This window comes from Pelecanus crispus, chromosome 4 (assembly GCF_030463565.1).
Source record: "Pelecanus crispus isolate bPelCri1 chromosome 4, bPelCri1.pri, whole genome shotgun sequence".
Classification (NCBI taxonomy): domain Eukaryota; kingdom Metazoa; phylum Chordata; class Aves; order Pelecaniformes; family Pelecanidae; genus Pelecanus; species Pelecanus crispus.
Window position 1 is genome coordinate 27,536,171 of NC_134646.1, and position 21,424 is coordinate 27,557,594.

At 47.5% G+C, this 21,424-nt stretch overlaps 1 protein-coding gene across 1 annotated transcript in view; it reads left to right on the forward strand.

Moving 5' to 3' along the window:
• The first annotated feature begins 468 nt into the window (after positions 1–468).
• ELOVL6 (ELOVL fatty acid elongase 6) overlaps positions 469–21,424 on the forward strand; it is a 75,732-nt gene continuing 54,776 nt past the window's right edge. The window contains exon 1 of the mRNA XM_075709624.1: positions 469–557. Within this exon, the coding sequence (XP_075565739.1) occupies positions 469–557 (89 nt within the window). The remainder of the gene's footprint in view (positions 558–21,424) is intronic.

The window sequence follows — 21,424 nt, forward strand, 5'->3', positions numbered from 1 at the left end:
GGGCGCGGAGGCCGCTGCGGTAGCCGTTCAACACGGGGATGGGGGCTTCCTATTTTTGTAGTTATTTTTGACGACCGGGGCGGGGGGTGGGGGGGGGATGTCCTCTGTGCCAGGCCGCAGCGCAGCCCCGGTGCGGAGCGGCGCCGTCCGCCGGGGAGCAGCGGGGGAGGGGGTGCGAGGGGCGGCGGCGGGGGGCGGGTGTCCCGGGCGGCGGCGGCGGCGGGCGGGCACTAAGACCGCGCCGCCCTCGGGCGCTGCGCGGCGGCCGCAGAAGAGGAGGAGACCGGCGGGCCCGGGCGGAGAGGCGCGGAGGGGAGCGGAGCTATGCTAAACCCGGGGTACCGCTGAGGCGGGGCGGGCCAGGCCAGAGGCGGGGGCTCTCCGGCGGCGGGCGCGCAGGGGCCCGGCTCCCGAGGCGGCGGCAGGCAGCATTTCGGCGCGGGGAGCGGCTCCGCAGCCACCGGGCCAATGAACATGTCAGTGTTGACTTTGCAGGAATACGAATTCGAGAAGCAGTTCAACGAGCATGCGGCCATCCAGTGGATGCAGGAGAACTGGTGAGTGCCGCCGCCGCCGGGCCCCGCCGCCCGCCCGCCCGCCTCGGCGGGGAGGCGGCGGAGCCCATCCGGCTGCGCCCGGCTCTGCGCGGCTCTGCGCGGTTACACGGGCGCTGCCGCCGGCGCTACCTGCGCGCCCGGGCGGGGTTCGCCCCGCCGCCTCCCCGCCTTACGCAAGGCCGGGGCATCCCGCCGGCGGCGCGGTGCGGCGCGGTGCGGTGCGGGCCCCGAGCTCCGCCGCCGCCTCCGGCCGGCCCGGCGGCGCAGAGCCGCACATGTGCCCCGGCTCTGCCCTCGTCCTCCCCTCCGTCCCTCCCTGCCCGTCCTTCCCGCGCCCGGCAACACAAGTCGCGCGTGTGCCTGCGGAGCCCCTTTCCCACCCCCCTCCCCTTCCCCGGCTCCTAATAAAACTTCATTTGCAGCCGTGCGGCTATCAACTTTCCGGGCGTGTGCGTGTGGCCGGGGAGCCCGGGCGAGCCGAGGCGCGGCGGGACCTGCCGTGCCCGGGGGGTGGGGGGGGGGGCTGCGCAAAGACCCGGCGGGGCTTCCCGGGCCGCGGCGAGACGGAGCCTGACGGACGCGCAGACGGACACACGCACGCAGCCTTGCCCGCCGAAGGGGGAGCGCTGTGCCGGGAGCCCGCTCGCTGCCCCGCACTGACCCGGGGGCATCCCCGGTCCCGGGCCTCGGCCGGCAGCGTGGGGGCGGGGGCAGAGGGAGTGCCCCAGCTGCCCCTGCCCGCTCCCGCGGGTCTCCCGGGCCGCCCTCGGGGCCGGGAGCCCCCTCTCCGTCACGCCTGCCCACACCTTCCTCCCGGTCCTCATCCTAGCTTCGTCCACCTGCGCGGGCCTTGCGTTCGCCCCTTGCCCGCGCTCACCTGCGCCTCTGCTGCACCGTCCCCGGCCACCCTCGCCTGGTGCCCGGTCTTGCCCTTTCTGCTGCTCCTGTGGTCTCTGTCCCCAGCTTGCCCCCGACTTTCCCCTTGCCGGTGTGCCCTCCCTTGGCGGTGCCACCTGCCCTCTCGGGCTCCCTCATCCCGGACCTTCCCCGTGCCACCCTCGTGTGACGATGGCAGGATAGGACTGGCTCTGGGTCCAAGGTTTGGTGCCTACATTTGCAAGGCAGAATGGTCCCAGATCCTAGGTAGATCTCAGCCAGGGACTTGCTAGAGTCCTCCAGTGACTTGTCTGGGGACTTTTAAGGGTGGTATAATTAAAATGACCATTTAAGTGTGTGTTTGTCTCCCTCCATTCTCCTGCAGGTGAGCTCATTAGCTCTTGCGGGGTGCCTGGTGTCACTCATGCTGCAGGAAAAGGGAGACCACATAGATATTCTTGGGCTGGGAGTGTTGGATGCTTCCCATTTTGTCCGTGTTCCAGAAGAAAATTGGCATCAGAATAGGACAAACTGGTAAAAGAGGATGGAGGGGGTGATACCTGAGTGCGTACAATAGCCAAATAACCCAGGAGAGATGCAGTTTAGATTAAAGAACATGACTAGGAACCAGGACTCCTGCGTCTCCTTGGCTCTCCTGCGCTTCATGACATGACCTTGGGAACATTACATAACCTCTCCTAGGCCTCAGTTTCCCCAGCAGGGAAAGACTGAGGCGGGGGCAAGTAATAATGCTGAAATGCCCTCATGAGGCACTTTGATGACTTAGGTAATGTTTGCTGAGTGCCTTGAAGATGTCAGGTACTATATAAATGCTAAGCAGTGTTATTAAAATCTCCCTTGGCAGTCTCGTGTGCTGCAGAGGTCGCCAGCTGGGACTCCTGTAACGCCGGGCTCCCACTTCCCAGGTTCAAAGGAGGAGACCATCAGTTTTACGTTGCTGCTGTACAGCTAAAGAGAAACGATGATCTGTGAGCACACGCTTTTTGGTCTAGTTTTGCCTTCTGTAAGGGAACTGATGAATTAATACCTTTGATTAACGTGAAAGTAAAGGAGGAGAGCAATCTGCTTGTGGCCTGGGAATGTTTCTGGAAACGAAAGAGAGCTGTGCCCGCTGAGGTCTCTGTCGTGGCAGGCTTTTCCTGAAAATGCTGCTGAAGACTATTCCGAGTTTCAGATTAAATTGTGTGTTTTTATCTTCAGGAAATTCACTCGCTTAATGAAACAGGTCCTACTCTAGCTCTTGAATTTTGCGGGGGAGCTGAACAGGTAAAATACAGCAGCTAAGGGCCAACAAGAAGGCTTTTCTACTTCATATCAGGATGACACGATAGGTTTGCTTACACAGACGTCAGTGGCAGTACATGGCTTCTCGACTTTGTAGTTAATGTACACATCATTAACGTAAGAGCGTCCTAAGGTAAGATTGTGAAGTAGTAATTTGTAGGGATAAACACGGTTGTTCATTCTTTGGGCAAGAAGATGGACTAAGTGGACTTGCTTCAGGAAAGACTGTGGCAGGATTTTATACTGTAATCGCCATTTACATTAGGATGCAATATTATTACAGTGCCTAACATGGAGGTAAACAAATTCTATAGGTGTGGCATTTGTTATTTTACTTCTATCTCAGAAATGTTTCTTGATACCTTACAAGGCCAGAAAAAAAAGGCTGTAGGGTGCTAGGGGGCTGAAGTGGATGAAGTCGACTCTAAAGAGCTGACCCTGTCTTTTGGATTTTGGAAGCATCTTTGGGGTCTGACTAGATCGCATATGAAGACATAGCCCAGTTTGAGGCAGGACGTGAATCTCTTTACATATCCTCTGGGTTCTGAGCTGGTTAAAGCACTGACAAGCCCTTTTAATTATAACTGCGTAAGCCTAAAGCTGGAAAAGCTTGAATGCAAAGCCTGGGGGTAGTGGCATGCCCCTAGGTACTGGTATGGCTGGTCTGCATGGATCACGGTGCAAGGAAGTAAGTGGCTGGTTCTGTTCAGCCAAGACTCGCCCCTCCTTTCCCTCTGTCCTCGGAGCCTGCTCCAAGCTCCATCGCTCCCTGGGGCAAGTGCGTGCTCTCTGTGCACACCGATCGCTGACACCCAGGTTTTTCTTCAGCACACCCCCATCCTAGGGTTTGTTTCCTCACTGTCCTCCTCCCCTGGAGATCGCCTATCTGGGGCTAGCATGAAGGGAGCCCGTCTGATGGCGAATTGGTCTAACGGCAGTGAACGAGGTCCTCCCTGCTTCATTCCAGATGTTCCTGCTTCACTTTAGGGAGGCCCCCATCCTGCAACGTGCATCGCGCTGGGACCTCTTTAGAGCCTGGGCCTAGATTAGCAGTGCTGTAAAGAGTCTACTGTTCTGACACATAGGAAAAATGAACAGTCTGTTCCCTGATACTTATAAGCTGATGGGTTTCGTGCCTCCCTGAATGCTTGGCTTTGTATGTATGCACACCCTTATGGTATAGCCCCCAGACCGCCTGCTGCTTCTGCAGGGGGGCACGAACAGCAGAGCGAGGTTGCGGGCTGCAAAGGCAGACCTGCAGCCTGCTGGTCTCTGAGGGCAAGAGCCACCAATTAGTTGTCTTCCCGAAACAAGCGATGACAGGTTTTGAGGAGGTTAAAGAGCTAACAGGTCCATTTACTCTCATGAAACTCCTTACACTTTATGTTGCGGGAAAGCTGTTGTTGATGATGTACATTTACGTATAGTGCCATCAGGTAGGTGGCTTTTGATATAAGATATGGTATCGCTTTGATCTTACCGTGCTCAGACCGTGGGCGGTTTGATTTCAGTAATATCAGGATTAAGTCAAATGTTTATTAAAATAATTGCTTCAAATGATTTCCTCAAATCAAACTTTCCCGGCACCTCCTCCCAAACCTCTTCAAAGAGGGAAAAGGGATGAAGTAAATAATCTGCAGAGGATTTTTTTTTTTTCCTTAAACTGCTGCAAGAGAATTAATGCAGCTCTAGTCTTTTGTTTCTTGTGACTAAATGCATTACTATTTTTGCAGAAAATTCGCAGTTCAGATAGACATACAGCAAAAAGGGTTGCAGCGCTGAGATCCCAGTTCCCAGCTGCAGCCAGTGAGGTAGCAAAAACCGGCCGGTGCTTAGGAAAGCAAAAGTGACAGAAATGCATGGAGGGAGCGGTGACCACTGGCGTCCTTCTCCATCGTGCTGCAGAGCGCCAGGTTCGGGCATCAGCACGAAGTGACAGTTGTTCCTGTTATAATTGTCTGGCCAATAATAATTATCTTCAGATGTCTGCTGACGAGGGGCTCGCCAATGGGGAGGCAGGAGGCCTGCGCTGACTGCGCCCGGATTATCTGGGCAAGATGACGTCACGCGAGGGCTTGCCTAAAATCACAGAAACTTTTCCTCTGCTGCTCCGCCGGCTGCTGCAGAGCTCCAGCCATCCCTGCCCCTGGCGCTGCTCCCCTCCTGCAGGCTGCTGCCTTCGGGCAGGCTCCCCTCCATCCCTTCCCTTTTGCCTCTCCTGACTTTTCCCTTTCCTGTTTTTCTCCCTGAAAAGCCAAGGTTTAACCCTTGGCAGCCGGCAGCGTGCTCGCAGGTGATAGTGGAGTCGGAGCGGAGGAGGACGAGCAGGACAGACGTGGGCTGGTTATTCCGTAGAGGTGCTATGGGGCTTTGCTGGAGAAAGTGGCCGTTTTCGTTAATGAGCTTTCAGCAAAGAGAGAAGCAATGCGTAAGGGCAGCTGGGCATTTTTTTGGCTTTAAAAGGCACTGGCAACTCAAACTGGACTCTGAAATTAACTTTGTAAACCTCACATGAGTATAAATGTTTGTATATTTGAAAAAAGCCATCCTGGTGCAGGAAGTTATTTTTAACCTTTTGTTACCTGAAACTTCTGTGTGGCGAGAGACAGAAAGTGCAGCTGATGCTGAGAGAAATTTATCCTTTGTAATTCTCTTTCTGGTCAAAACGGGAGATAGGTGTGGAAGAGCAGAGGGTCAACTAATTTGGATTTGAAAATGCGCTTGCCTTTCAATAATTCACACAACCATTGTCCTAGGCAGGTTTGTTTCCTAAATGCAGAAGAAGCTTCCCTCATCCACTTAAGCTACTCTTACCTCACGCAGAAATCAAGAGTGAGAGGCTGTATGCGTATCTCTCCAGGCATACATGCGTGGCAGCCAAAAACTGATGTAAATTACCTTCCCCCTCCCCCCCCCCCCCCAAGCTCTTCCTAAATGCCTGTGAAGGATGTGGAGGGGACACTGTGGTCACCCTGTCCTTCTGTCTGTGCCGCGGTAAGGACTCAAAGGGAAGATGTATGAGTTGCTCTTTACCACAGAGAGACTGTTTTACTTGAGCAAAATTCAGTCAGCCCAAGAATTTAGCCTACCTCCATATTTCATCCCCCAGAGGGGCTTTTTGCTGCTCTCTTGTGTAAACTGGCAATAAAGCTGACAGGGCCACCAGTGCATGGCAGCTTTGGTGCTGCAGAGATTAGAGGATACCTGCTCCTTTGCCTTTCCTCCATCCCGCAGGCCTTTCTGAGCCAAAGGCCGATGTATTGGAGTATCACAGAGCTTTGGCTCCTTGAAAATACAAGGATGGAGTCTATGGGGAATAACAGTTCATGTCCTTTCAGAGTTCAGGTATTTTCTGTCTGTGTGCATGCTTGGGAGGAAAAAAAAAAAAAAAAAAAAAGATGGTGGCACAAAAATATCATCCTGAAGGTGTCTTCTGGATTCAGCCTACCACTGAAACATAGGCTTTGGCCTTTTGCTCACCCTATCCTTAGAGTATGAACACATCTCTTATCATGTTGCTTCATTAATTTTTAAGCCTCTGAGAGTGAAGACCTCTCTTCTGCTTTGCGAAACACCATGTGCTTGTGGGAATTATAAACTTGTAAGAGTGGAACAAGAAGTAATTTAGGAGCTTGTCATCATTTTCAACAGTGAATATGGACATTCAGGAGCATTTTGGTTTGGGATGAGATGTGGGATGCTGAATTATTTTGGCGCTTTTGAAAGAGTAGCTTGTATCCTCAACTAGGCATACGCTGAGAAAGCAGAGGGGTGTTTGTGCAAGCTCAGGCTGAGTAGCAAGTGGTGGCTTGAACCCCTGGAGTGACGGTGCTTTTTGTGGGTGGGCGAAGGAACGATGGGAAGAAGCTGATTTCCCTTGGGATTGGAGTGCAGGGTGCCCAGCTATCTCATTCCTTCTCTAAACGCCCTGGGCCCGGTTGAATTGCAGGGAACTTTTCCCATGGAAGATGGTATTTTCACCTCTGTGGCTATTTCTGCTAGCTTGTGGATACAGGCACCCATGCAGAGACAGGCAGACAGACCTTTATCCTTCACTGGTTAAATTCACACAGAGTTGGTGGGAGGAGGCACCCTGCGCGGTGGTCCAACTTCCCAGTCTGCTAAGCAGTAGTTTCACAGGACGTGGTGACAGGGCTTTTGGGGGCGGCACGAGGCGGATATCCTTTCGGTAATGTGGTAGTGTCTCTACTTGATCAGTCCTAGCAAAAGTGCAACCTGAAATCAGCTTCCATGGGCTCTTCTGCACCCTGGGCAAAGGCAGCCTGAGCGCAAAGCGCAGCTTTGGCCAAAGTCATTCCTCCACATTGAGAAGACAGCAGTTTGTATGATGGCACCTGAGTTGCTATAGGCTGTTTTGCTGTTAGGTTGCACATGCTTCTGGGCTCTTCCTAGGCACTGCAGTGGCATTCCTTTCCCGATTGTGAATTTTTAATCATACCTTGATGACAAGCCACTGTTATTTAGATTGGTGCGTTTTTTCCTCCTGTTAGTTTTTCTGCGGTGGACACTGCACGTGCATGTCCCTTGCAACCTAGACATCTTTAAAAAATGTTTTCTTTAAAAGCAGTGAATAAAATTTACGTGGGGATGGCTTCCATAATCTCCCCCTGCCTCAAATGGGCGCAGTCTGGTTGTCCATAATCTGCTAAGAGAAACACGGTAGACAGGCTACAATCATGTGTTATGTCCTGGTCTTATAATGAGGTCTGTGCTGGTAGATGTTGCCTTTTAATGAGGCTCAGGGTAAGCAGGAGATGGGTGCATGTAACTCATTGTGTGATTAGGGGTCTTGATTACTCCATTTTCTGCAATGCCTAACATAACTGACCCCCCTGCTGAAAACGCAGTGAGCATTCATGTCCAGTACATTTACTGCTCCTTAAAAAGTCCAATGTGGTCACATTCCCGTTGGTTTCAGCAGAGAAAGGTCTGTCGGAGTATTTAACTCTCAAATCTGTGCGCTGCATTTGCTGTCGGTGTCTTCTCCGCAACCATCTATAGTGGTACTGGGAATAAAAGGATATTTTGTACTTTTTTCTTCCTTTATGTCATTGCACAGTCTCTGCCTCTTGTTCAAGAGCCTGTCCCAAGCCCTTTTCAGCTGACTTTGATCTGCTGACTATTAGCGATAAATATAGAGTAAAAAGGGGAAAAAATTTGTAAGGGAAAAGCTGTAGTATCTCTGTCTTCATGACTGTGTTAGCACTGGCAGGCTGGTACCCCTGGTGTGTTGGGGTTCCAGGGAGGGGGGACAGACTGATGGAGAATGCAGAGACCCTTCTCTGCAAAGGTGTTGTCAGTACAGAGCTGGAGATGTTGGAGGGTACAGAGCTGGGGTTTCATCTTCTGCTTCGAGGGTAAACTTTTATTAGTGTTTATGGAGCTTTACACAGCTTTGAGAATGATTTTGTAGTACAGGGTCCACTGGGACTGCACAAGGCAAGATGACATAAAACACTTTTTGGAAAGCTTAATCAAGAGGGAGTTTAGATGCTTTTTCTTTTAATGGACGTGGGCAGAGGTTAAAACATACTATTTTTAAATGTAAATTAACATCAGCTAAAATGTAAAATAAACTTTTCACTGACTCAGACTATATCAACACGTGAGCTATTTGTGTAACCACGTTACCCGTGTACTGCTACCCGCTATTTTTTTTTCTTGCCAACTGCTTTGTCAGCCCACTTGAGCCTTGTCCCAGGTTGGAGTAGAAGGCTTTTTCTTTACTTGGTGTCTACACAGTGCCTAGCACAGTGGTGCCCTGTCCCTGACCAAAGCGTCCCAGAACTGCTGCTACTACAAGGCATGCTGTTCCTGTTCATGTCACAGCGTCACATCCCCTGGGGCTGGGTTTGCTGGGGGAGGCCGGTGCAGCCCGGTGGGGTGCTCTGCAAGGACACCCGGGTTAGCATTATGCAAGCTGGCAGCAGAACGCCAAACATCGGGGCTGTGATTGCACCCAGGCTAATTCAAGGAGAAAATTATGTCACTTCATGTGCAGCGTTTGTCAACGTGGTTATTATTGCTTTCAGATCCAAAGTAGCAATGGTACCTGATACTGTCTTTCACTGTGTGCCTTGTACTATGTGCTCCATTGCAAATCTTCCATTGCAAGTCTTGTTGACTTTTGTGAGGATGTCTTACCCTTTGAGTGCCACAAATCTTACTGATGGACCAGGAGCAAGGTGGAAGGACTCCAAAAATGACGTGAACTCGGTTTGGCTAGAGAAGGGAGACAGATCCGGCAGAGCAGACATGACATGAAATGATGGGCAGATCTTGCATCTGCTGAGCAGTCCTTGACCTCCTGTGGGAAGAGCTGGTATTCAGAGTGGGGAAGAAGAGAGGGTGATGCAAGTTAACGATTTACTTCATGCCAGGGGACTTGGGGCTTTGCAGAGGATATGTAGTGGTTTATGTAGTACCCAGCAAGCAGGGAAATGATGATCAATACATCTCAGGACATGGGGAGCCTGACTTCAAACTGAATGCAGCCATAGCTACCTTGTACAAGTCAGGCATCAGTCAGGCGTGGTTCTTTGGAAAGTGCCCGAGTGCCACGATTTCAATGGAAATTGGGCACCTGTGTCATCTCTGAAAATTGCTCTTTGTGCCTCAGTTCCTCAGCTGTAAAATGGGGAACAAATTCTTTCTGGGGATATTCAAAGTTGATTTTTACCATGTCACAAAGGTGACCCTGAGGAGGTAAGACCCCATATGAGTAGCTACATTAAATCAGTACAGAAATTGTAATGGTCTTACAGTATTACTGTGCAGCTTTACACTTGTACTAGCACTGAAGAATACATTATTCTTACCAAGGATGTGGGGCAAAGTTTGTCTCCTTGACTGTGATAACTGAGGTGTAAGAAGAGCTGCTGTAATATTTGAGGCAAAGCAGTTTATTGTTGGTGTCATGGCATTAAACTACAAAAGTCCAGACCATTCTTAATTGCAAATTTATGGAAGAAGCTGTCCTTCAATTAGTCCAATAAAACTTCAGACTATTCAACATCTTCTGATGATAACTTTTAAATAGAATTTTAAAAATTTGTTGGACATCATCCATGATTATGAGCTCCTCAAATTGAATGTGTTGGTTTTGATATCTGATGGCCTCAGTTACCCCTGGACATAAAACTTAAGGTTGGCCAAGAGCATTATTAAGGACAAATATCTGCCCTGTAGGTCTTCAGCCATCAATGGTATAAATACACCTGGAACGAGCAATCCCAGGGAGCACCAATTAACATTTTAAGGGGAAGAAACAATGGGGCAAGTTCATCTCAGTAAAAACACCACAATGATACTATTGAGGAGTCTGATCTTCTGGCTAATAAAATTGTCTGTTTTTCTTTTTCTTTTTTTCTTTTTTTCTTTTTTCTTTTTTATTTAGAACCATTAAGAGGTACTTAAGATGATAGTGAAATCCCCTAAGTATAAACAAAAGCAGGATGCCAAAGTTGTTGCACTGTCCCATGCAGATAGTGGGTTTATTAACAAATCTTTACAAAGTCTGGCTTTTCCTTATGTAATCTTCCTTTTAGCTTTAATTGGGGTTTTGCCCTCTAGGTATCCTGTTGTGCATCTGCTAAATGCAGGTCCTTTGTAAACATTAATGGGAATTTTGTGGTTTCCAACATATGAAATCTCCAGGCAGCTGAAAGTCCTGGGTTTTCTTCCTTTTTGTTCTCCCCAGAGTGACTGGCTGTCCAGCTCCTTTTCCAGGTCTTTGCAGGTCACAACCAAGAGAGGCATTGGTTATTAGCAGGAAATTCTGTGGACACCTTACATTTCAATTCCTTACTTCTTGTTTCTTCATCCTCCTTGGCTTGACAGCCAGGCAGAAAACTCCAAGCTATTTTGTACACCATGACAATGTCTAGATCCTCTTGTCTTCATTAGCTACCTTCACTTTCATGAAGACTTTTGCTCCGTTGACACAGTAGCTCTGGGGCTGACGGCTATTCTGGCCCATGTTAGACCTCAACCTATCATCATCATCATCAGAGGGGCTTGCTGGGTCCCCTCTCCCAGGTGTGGACAGAAACTTGGCCCTTGTGCAAGGGCATCTCCGTGCTCATGGGTGGCTGACCCAAACCCAACAAAACCTGGTGGTGATTTCACTGCGTTTCCTAGGTAAAAGCTGAAGCTGTGAGGATGTGCTGGGTGGAACTGCTCATGAGAGTGTACAGCATTGGTGGTAGACCCCTGATGAAACAAGTTGTTTAACAGGTAGAAGTATTTTGAGGTGCATAATGTTTTCTTTACATTATTTTGTGAGGGCATTGCCCTGTTACATTTTTCCATAAGATATTGCTGTTGGCCACTGTCTGAAACAAGATACTGACCTAGTTGAACCTTTGATCTGACCTGATAGCTCCTGTGTGCTTAAATACCTTTTTTTTGATCACATGCCTGATAAAGGAAATACTATTTTTGGTACCAGTCATGCCAGAACTGTCTGGAAGTGACCTTCCCTCTTGCAATGGCTCTGTGTACACAGACCATCAGTTTATTTTGTTAAATCATTATTTGTTGTTTCAGAACTTTGTAAATACTGTGGAGTTAAATCCATTATTTTTAAATTGTACTTGGATTGGCAGTTCATGCTGAAAATGCCCAGCAATCCTATATACTGTGGCGTTTCTGGGGGTCTGATGCTAGGCGAGATTCTCCCTGTGCAAGGCGCTGCCCATGGATGCTATGAAAAATTCTGTCTCACCCCTAACAGCTTGTGGGTTTATTTTAAGACTAGTAGTACCCCAGGCAGACAAAACTCATTCTTAGTTTTTAAAAGGTTTAGATAAATTATTGCTTGGACTGTGAGAGCCAGATCTGTGCAGCTACATTGGCACCATCTCTGTGACCCAGTGGGGAGTTTTGCAGCTGTCCCAGTGGAGGGAGGGGGCTCCAGACAGCCAAACACCATGGGTAAAAATAATGTTATAGCACTGAAAGGAATCCTCAGTTAATGTGGCCTTGTTCACTGACCTGTAATATCACGTCTGAAATGTTTGGTTTTTTTTTTTTTTCATTTTTAACAATTTCCCATAAGCTTTCCAGCATTTTCCAAGAGTTCCCCTCCTACATCAGTGCTTACATCATGGACAAATTTCAAAATTTACTTTGAGAGTTAGGATCAACATCAGGTGTTCCTATTGCAACACTTAGAGCCAGACTGTCAGAAGGCTGTTGTACGCAGGATGCTCATGCTTGTTAAGAAATGAAAGACAATGTTTTACTGAAAGAAACATTTTGAAAGCCTGGCCCTAAATGTTCATGAGAGGTGGTCCTTGTGTAATGGTACCTCTGTATAAAGATGGTAGTTACGGTGCATGCCTTTCCCAGACTCCTCCACGTATGTCTTTTGATCCTGCTCAGGAGGTTTGCATGTCCAGGATCCTGGTATTTGGTGATTACAGACTGTTTGTATTACTGTTCACTCATTCAGTCCTTTGAGCACCCAGCAGGCACTGGTGATGGGATTTGTCTGACCACACATAGATGCCTGCGCGTAAAGTGTCTGAGTCATCTCATCCTGAATTAGGGAGCTGAGAGAGGTAAGTTGCATCCTAAAACCACTCCCTTCTCTGCACTGAATAGAGAGAGACTCCAGGGAGCTAATTGGACCATAGTTATTTCCAGCCATCCTTCTTTCTTTCTCCTCCACCATGCATTTTCTTCTTCTTCCAGATATCTGTATGTTTTTTCCCTTTTTATCACCCTTTCCCCCTCCCTCTTTCATTTTCTGTATATCTTTTTCCCGTTTAGGAACAGTCAAGCCAGCAGCGCGGGTGGCTGGGGAAGCCCTGTATGCTTACGTAAAACAGCCCACGCAGTGGGAAACGGCTGGCCTGTGTTTTGGTGCTGGGCTGATGGAGCTGGGCAGCACAGGCCTGGCCATGAGCTGTCTCCGGATGGACAGAAAAAGTACTGTGTTGGGGTAGTCCCGCTGCCACCTTCTGATGAAATCGCTTGGTCCTTGATTTCTGGAGTAGGGCAATAACAAAAGAAGAAGAGTGCTTGCTTGTAGCTTTCCTCAGCCCCCGTCATATCCTGGTATAAAAGGGGCCTCTCTTTTAAAAGCCACTTTCCAGTCACTAGCTGGAAAAATCCTAAGTAAAGTCTACAGTATTCAGTGTAAGAGATTTAGTTCCTGAACTTGTATGTGTTGGCTAAATGTAATGTAGCATCTGATATGTAAAATGTTTATGACAATTCACGTGTTTTGAAATGCTCATTACTGTACATGGAATAATTGGAAAAGATGCTAGAAGAATATGAAGAGAAAAGATATTGTGTCCGCATTTAGGAAAAAATACACACCGGGCTGATAATGTGGGCAATCCAGAGATTAGGGAGAAATAGTAATTATAAGAGCTACCACAGCTTTTTACCGTGTGGTGAATGAGCAGAGCTCCTCCCTGTGCTTTCTGTAATAGCATGCCCTTGATCGAGAAGAAAAATGGACTAGGAGAACAAAAAAGGATCTGTTAGTATCTGTTGTGTATCGGTGTTAAAGCTGGGAATGCAGATTTTGACCTCAGGCTTTCCAAATGCTCTTTTTGCCTTAGCAGCCCCATAACTTCAGCTGTTGTGGTGTCATGGAATATATTGCCTAATGAAATGCCAGTGGCTTCAGAGTAGGCATGCAAAGTGTATAAGATACTGAGGACGGTCCTTTGGTTTATCTCGATTTCTCGATTATCGCCCCTCTTGCGAGTACAGTGATCAGTTTTGAATTGCATCAATTAAAATGGCATATACAGTTGAGGGAGGCTTTGACAGACCACAAGCATCTTGCCTACACTTTTTCTTTTATGATTATGTTCCAGCATTTTGTCTTCATAGGTGGTGTTCTGATGACCTTAGTTATGATCCATATTTGTTGCTGGTAGAGAGTAGGCCTTTTTCCATTAAACTAGATGGTGTTGTATCTGTTTACAGGGGACATGAATTTGGCTTTAGACATCTTTAACCCATTGCCTTAAGTTTTCACAAATGAGTCTTGACTCGGTGGAATTTCAAGTAGCTCTTGTGTTCTTAAAATAGCTGTGTATCTTGAAAGAGGGACACTTGTGTTCACTGTATTACCATGGAGAGTTACGATATTTTAGTATCTTTTTGCCCTTTGCTAAGTCTAGACTGAATCCCACAGTCACATTCTTGGTGAGTTAGATGCTTTAACGACAGAGAGCTCTATAATGTAACTTTTCTAACAACAGCAGTGATGCCTTGAAAGTGGTGGACCTGCACAGCTACCAGGGCTGCTCTGAGAGCTGCCCGAAGCCATTGCAACTGGAAGTCTTGCTAGATTAGAATGACCAATTCCACTGACTTTCAGCTGAGGTCTCTCTTTTTAGCTCCCATGTCCTATATGACGATAAAAGAAAGCAAGACTTCGATTCCCAGCACTTCTGAGAGCCTCCCATTGCACATACAGTAAGCCAAAGCACATCAGACATAAACTTGGTACCATCATGTGTTTTCCCTGGCTCCTGGATGAAATTCTGCCCCTTGAATGTCAACCAGCCTGCAAGGCAACAGGGACAGCCTCCCTGTCACCCAGGTTGCACAAGGGGGTGATGTCAAGGTGGGTTGCCTTGAGTTTGCTGGCGCTGGAGTAGCTTCCAAGTAGCTTACTTTTGCCTCGTGCCATGCAGATGCAACCACTGCTACAGTTAGGTGAACCAGCCGCCTGTGCCAGGGCTGCCTGTCATGACTTCTCCCGGGGCCGTGACATCCCGCAGCAGAGCAGAAGGGACCGATGGAGGCAGTAAATCATCGAACTGCTCCAGCTGCCTTTGCCGGAGGCTGCCTGTGTGGCCTTCCTTGAAAGCAGTCCCGGAGACAGCATGGCGTGGAGATGATGTGTCCTTTGGTATTTAGTACCCATGAGAGCGTGTATGCCGAGGGACTTGTGGCTCGTGTGCCCAAAATGCTGCACCCATGCGGTCTGAGTGGTTTCCTTCTAGCTGCATGAGCGGGGACAAATACTCCAAGTTGTGAATTAGACAAACATCCCTCTCTAACTGGATCTCGCACCCTTCTATGGTAACGCCCTGCAGTCTGGTCCCTAGACTATCCTGCTCAACCTGCTTCATTCAAAGACTGGGTAAGGCACCTGTCTGGAGAACTATAGACTTTCAAGGACCTTCACTATTAAAATTGGCATCTAGGATTTGTCCAAGTCAGTGGAAGACATGCCTGTGACTTTAATGGGAAGAGGATGTAAATTTTTGTGCATGAGTACATGAGGTGCCTCTAGCATTAGCTATAGCTTTGATTCAGACAGAGATGTGAGTGCTGCTGAAGGCAGAATAAGCCGCCATCCCGCGGGCTTCCTACAAGAATACCGACAAAGAGGATGCAAATGCAGGATGTGGCGATGGAGTAAATGGTAATATGTGGGGGATCACTAGAAAGCATGAATATTAAACTTAAAAGGGCTTGTTTCCCAGAGGTTGGCTTACATGCCGATCTCTGGGAAATGTCCAAGTGCTCCACTTCCAGAATAAAACTGTCTCCAGTGTTGAACCAGTTAATGTGGGCGGGGGCTTAGGCTGCCTTCTGCCATGCTCTGGGGTAGTGGCTGTACGCTGGAGAAAGCCTTACAGAACAGGAAGGGGAAAGAAGTGTCAGTTCGAGTCAGGGTGTGTTGACTCATAGGAGACATTTTGAAGGTTATGGATATATGTTAAGCAGGTATTAATTAGCTCTTGCTTTATAAATAACATTTACAAAAGCAAGTATCCTCTTCAGGGCGCCAGAGTGTGTAAGAATATGAGTTAATTAGAGTCTGCATTTTCAAAGTGGCAGAAAAACAGGATTTAGATCAGAAAAACTGCAAATGAGTTTGCTGGTGACTTGAAATCCTCTGACTTCTGTAAAACTTCCTGGCCTTGTACCTTGCTTTTTCTTCCCACTCACTGCTTTCTGCAGCTGTGTCCATTTAACTCGGTGTAGTCATTTGTGATTTGTGTGAGCCGAGAGAGGAGAGGTTCAGCCCTGCTGTCCGATGGCCGTTCGCGGAGGGGCAGGTCTGCCTGCTGGTGGGGGCACATTGCGGTGGCACTCCGAGGCACTAAGTCACCTGTTTTGCAGAGAAATGCGGGCTGGCAGGAGGATGAGCCAGACCACAGACTAATTTGTAAACAGGCTCAGTGGAGCGTTCCGTGGCCTGCAAAGTGACCGGGCTAATCCTGGGAGCCTTCAGCCTTTATCATGACGCCTGACGCAGCAGCACAGCTGGCCTCCTCTGCTTTACCGGATTTCCACACTCATGTCTACATGTTTCTAAACCTGGCACAGATTTTTTTCCTTTCCCAGACTTAAGGCGGGGAGGCAATGGAAGAAATCTGCAGTAAAGCCTTCCCCAAAACAGTATGAAAATGCAGAGGCGCCCTTGCAAAAGGGAGGGGGCCCTCACAGCGGGGTGGCGTGTCATCCAGGTGATCGGGGATGTGACTTTGTCCGCAGCGTGAACAACCTCGCGGTGCATTCAGAGATGCTCGCCTGACTAACGTATTGCTTACATTTGCTGACTCACTCTTGCACTGCCTTTTTCTTTCTTGTTCCCTGGATGTGTTGATTTTTATCTCTGTTACTAGGGCTGTGCCCCAGACGCTGTATGTATAATCAGTGTGTTTGTGTTTGGCTCCCGTGGCAGTGGGAGGTATCTACATTTGGATACAAATGCTAATATAATTCACCCACAAGTGAATAATAGCAACAAAATACAGGGGCCTGAAACCTCCCCCTGTGCAGGAGGGGGGGGCTGTGAAACGCTGCTCGCGGGGCAGGTCCATCCCCAGCATCGCTGCCTGGGACTTTGCACCACCAGCTGCATTCGGTCTTACTGTCTGTTCAGGTCCTGCTCCCCAGTGCTATTCAATCAATTTAAATTCAGCCTCGTACCCTCACCTGTAGAAGACACCAACACAGGCAGCCGGTATCTGAAAGCACTTTCAGGGTAGGAGCCGTACATGGGCATGGCTGAGAACCATGACGGACCTGCCAGGTCCCCGCTGTCCTGCTTTTCTAGGAGGTGTGTGGGTGATCAAAGGCCCTGCTGACCACCCGCCCTGGTCGTAGGGTGCTCCTGGGAGGGCTTCATCTGCTCCTCCTTTCTGGGAGAGCTGCAGCAGCCCTTCGCCCTCACAGCCCTGCTTGCTTTCCCACTTTGATCTTTCACCCAGAGCCATTAATCGTCTGTGTCTCTTGCCACTTCAAAGGATGTCTGTTCTTGATGTGCAATGCTCGTGTACTTCTGGAGGTACACCTCGTTTCCTGCATGTCTTCTCAAATACCAGTGGTCTTAAGCGACTCTCCTAAAATGTTTGAGGATCCAGGTTAGTATGCAAAGACAATTCCGTCTTTAGGTTTTTTTCCGTTTACAGCCCAGGCTCCTAAATTTTGTCTGTGGGTATCCCAGATGGTTGCAACTATCTCGTGATCTCAATCCAAACAGGCCACCATTTATTTTTCTTGTCCAGCTTGCTTAGGGCTAGTTTGGAGCCCATCTCATTAAGTTTCCATCACATAATGCTCTTCTTTCTTTTTTAATCAGATGGTGTCCAATATCTTCGCAGCAATCCTTATGCAAGGAATAACATTGCATGGCCAATTACCACGGAACTAATTAGCAGACTGCTTCTTCCCTCATGGTTCAAAGAGCGTTGCATACGCATTCCCAGGAGATCGTACCACTCAGCATCACCTTGCAGCAGCATTGCTGTGAGTGAAGTGTGCTTTTTCCCTCCATGCCTTTTCCTGCTCATCAACTCTGTGTCAGAGTGGGAGCAGACAGACGGCGCTCCCCAACGTCACGAAGTAGAACCCAGCACCGACAGTGCCTTCAAAACCCTCCCTGTGTTGAAACTACGGCCCCTGCGCGCCGGTTCTGCACAGCGGTGGCAGCTGAACAGAGGCACCCTTCTGAGTGCCTGGGCACGGTAGCTTTGCTTTAAGGAACTTCAACCTGGAAAGGCTGCCTTCTTGGTTCTTTTTAGGCACATTTGATTTTTTCAGGCTAAACAGTATTTGTGGCATTTCTTATTGCATAGTTCAGTATTCCAGGTTCAGTGAGATCTGAGATATTTAGCATTTGCAAACAAAAGTTCTAGGTTTGAAAATCTTGGCATTTTTGATTGTGACTTTTGTAAGTGCTAGAGGGCATTAAAGATGGAGCTTCTCTGGTGTCTTCTCCTGTTAGCTGTTTCTTCATGGTGGACATGACTGTAAGCTTCTTGAACCAAGCTCTGAAAGCCCTCCAGGCATTTCAGTGGCAGTGCTAAGGACTTGTGACCAGCTTTACTCACTTTTGGATTTACATTTCTGTCATTGATTCTGAATACATATTGGATGCAAACAATATCAGGAGGGTGTGTGCTTGTATTCTCCCCACTTATTTTTACTGATTCTCAAAAGCAGTGCCTGGCACCTTGGACCCATGCAGTGAGGACTAAATTATGAGCAGAGCTGTTGTTTTACATTAAATTAGTCCATCTCCTCTATCCCAGCTTCCTCTGAATTTTTGTTATATTTGCTGGCAAAGAGCATCTGGCATCACCTATTTGTGAATCATAAATTTAGATTTATTTTACCCAAGTAAACAGAAACCTGTCCCAGAACAGACAATAATACAAGAGCTTAAAAAAGGATGCCTTATCTTTATCAGTAAGTGGTAGCGCATACTCTGAGATCTGCTCTACTAAAATATTTCTTCATTTCTGTTGCCTAAGGTGAGCAATAAGCTCTTCTTCGGCATGGCACTCTGTCACAGGACAGGGTGAGCAGTGGGACTGGGGCAGGTGAGCTCTCCTCTGCCTCCAGACTGCAGCACCTGCTCCCAGTAACATTTTTATGTCCCCTTGTGCAGCTGCATGATGGATTTCTGGGATGAACAGCTGCTTCAGTGCAGAGTTTAAAATGGAAACCAGGACTTTGCCACCCAACTTTCCAATCCCCTCTTTTAGAGAGTTGAGGAGGAGGCTTTGTTGCCTTACCAGAGTACCGTTGCAGGCTGGAAACCTTAAGTCTGCTCCCACCCTTGTTGGCCCCTGAAGTGCTGGCCCTACAGCTTCATGCCATATCCCCTCCCCGGCCCAAAGCTGGCCACTTGGCTTTTTGTTTAAGGTAAGGGAAGAGATTTGTACCACTGGAAGATGCTTTGGGCTGTGGGCAGAGTCAAGGAAATATCCATGTATTAGTTATATGGATAGTTAGGCCAGATTTTCCAGCTGTTTATTTTACAAGCATGTTGAGACATCTTAATGCAGTTAGACGTTATTAAGTCTAAGTTGTTAAGTTAATTTTAATGACTTTAATAGACCTTTAGCATTCATGTTTAATCCAGTACTACTTTTTGGCCTACACGGTATGTTGATACTTTTTAAAGCTTCAGACTTGGCAGCTCTCTGAAAGAGTACTTGTATTTCCCAGATACTTGGATGAATTTCTCTCTGCTGTTGTTAACCAGCGTAGTCTTCAGCTCTGCATTTGGACTAAAATTTAAAACCATCTGCAGAAGGGAGCCTGATGCTATAGTTGTAAGCAGCATCACTGGCTGACTTTGAAAAGGGGGCCTGTATGTGTCTGCCAGGCGGAGGCACTGGGCGGAAGGCTGATAGAGAGAAACGGATTTGGTTTGGTTCAAATGAGGCATAAAGCATTGTACCAGCCCAGGAGGTCTGAGAAGCTGCCCAACAGACCGTGCGACCTTGTTCACTGAAATGAAGCCTAGCTCTGGATGCTTCCAGCCCTCTTCGGATTCCCGGGGAGAAACATCCTGCTGGTTACAGCACAATAGAATAAGTATCAGCCACCGCTTTTTTCTGTGTTGTTTGAACATCTTTTCTTTTGGCGTAAGGGTGCTTGTCCAGCAATTCAATTTTAAGTTCCAAAGTTTCTGGACTACATTAACGTTTAATCTGCCCTCTGCTAGCTGGCAGTTTCTATCCTGATTTGCAGTGATTAAAAATTAATCTAGCTAGGACTTGGTGGTACTCCAGGATTCAGGCATTTTGATCTTGTAAATCAGGTTTTAACTAAATGCACATTACATATACATCTGCTTTATTTAAAAAATAGAATCAGTATTTCATCTTAAGTAAAGATTATTCATGATTTCCTGGTTTATTCAGAATTGCAGGTGTATCACTGCAGCAAAGCAATCGGAGAGCATCTTCCAGTTCACTGTTCACCCCTTTGGAGGGATACCTTCTGGTACCTGGAGGGTATCAGAAACATGTACAGAAGATTTTAAGCCTGTACCTGTGACTGCTATTGTTTTTGCTATTGTGTTTCAGCTAGCAAACCCAGCCCTGCCATACTTTGCTGAGGCAAAGCTTCTGCTAATGCTGTAGGACAAGTTTTCTTCTTTACTATGAGCAGCTGTAAAAGAATGCTAACTTAAAAAGAGAAGAGATTCAAAGCCATATAGAGACTTGATTCTCTTACAGAGATAATCCTTATGCGATTTTCCTAAATATTTTGTCAGGTTTTTCTTTCGCTTGTTTTCTTAAGTGTACATTGGCACTAAATGCCTGCTGACCTTCTTTGGATCAGCTCTCATCGTCTAGTAACTTGAGGTAATGTGTGCAAATCCTGGGATTTTAGCATATTTGACTGATTTGTGAATAAATACCTCTCAATCTCTGTTTAAATCTGCTTGAGTCTAAAGAGATGCTGATGTGGATACCCCACAGATGTATTGCAGTCATATTGCAGGTACCTGCACATGACAGATTTTGTTCATTAACTCTTCCCCAACTGTGACAGAATACTTTTGCACCAAGTGGAAGCACCGGTTTGGGTATTTTCCATCAGATCTGTGCAGATTTTACGGAAGTTGTACTAAACCTGTTCTTCTGCAAATATTAACACAATTTTGGTTTTTTACAAGTATACTGTGATTACTATGCCTCTAAATTCTTCCTGGCGGTTTATTAGTTCATCAAGGGCTACAGCATTTTCACTGGTTAAATTCAGTGGTTAAGGCGTATATGATGAAACCCGTCTAACCCAAGTTGGAGTCTTCGGTTCCTGGTGTTGGTGCTCTGTCCGTATGACTTTCTTGGCTTGCTCCTTGCCTTTTTCAGGTTATGATCTGTTTAGCTGTAGCAAAGTTTTCAGCATTTCACTTAATGCTTTTCTGCAGGTAGATTCATAAATCTGGACCAAGTTTTAAGTCAAATAAGTAGGAAGTGAAGCATAAAGTACAGACTTCCAGAAGCAAAAAGCGCAATACTATTTCAAGTTTTAATGAGATGTGAAATGTTCTCACCTTGCAGAAAAAGCTCTCCAAAGAAAGATCGCCATTGTCTTTAGGCTATTCTGTGAGTAGAGTTGTACTTTCTCTACTAACAGCTAATCTCTAATACAATTGCTGTTTGGTTATAAAGTAATTATTTTACTTGAGACACCAAAGCTTTCTTCTCTTATTTAGTACTTCTTTTTGCTCTCCATGGATGGGATCATGATAGCTGTCCTAACCATACAATAGACATGGCAGACCAAATATAGGTGCAGAAGTCTTTTCCCAAAGCAAAGGTTTTCCTAGAGATCGAATAAGGTAAAATCAGACAGCCAAATCCCTGAGAGCATTGAAACTCCAACACATGACGTGTGGGAATCTGGATGCTCTGCATGGGGCTTCGCAT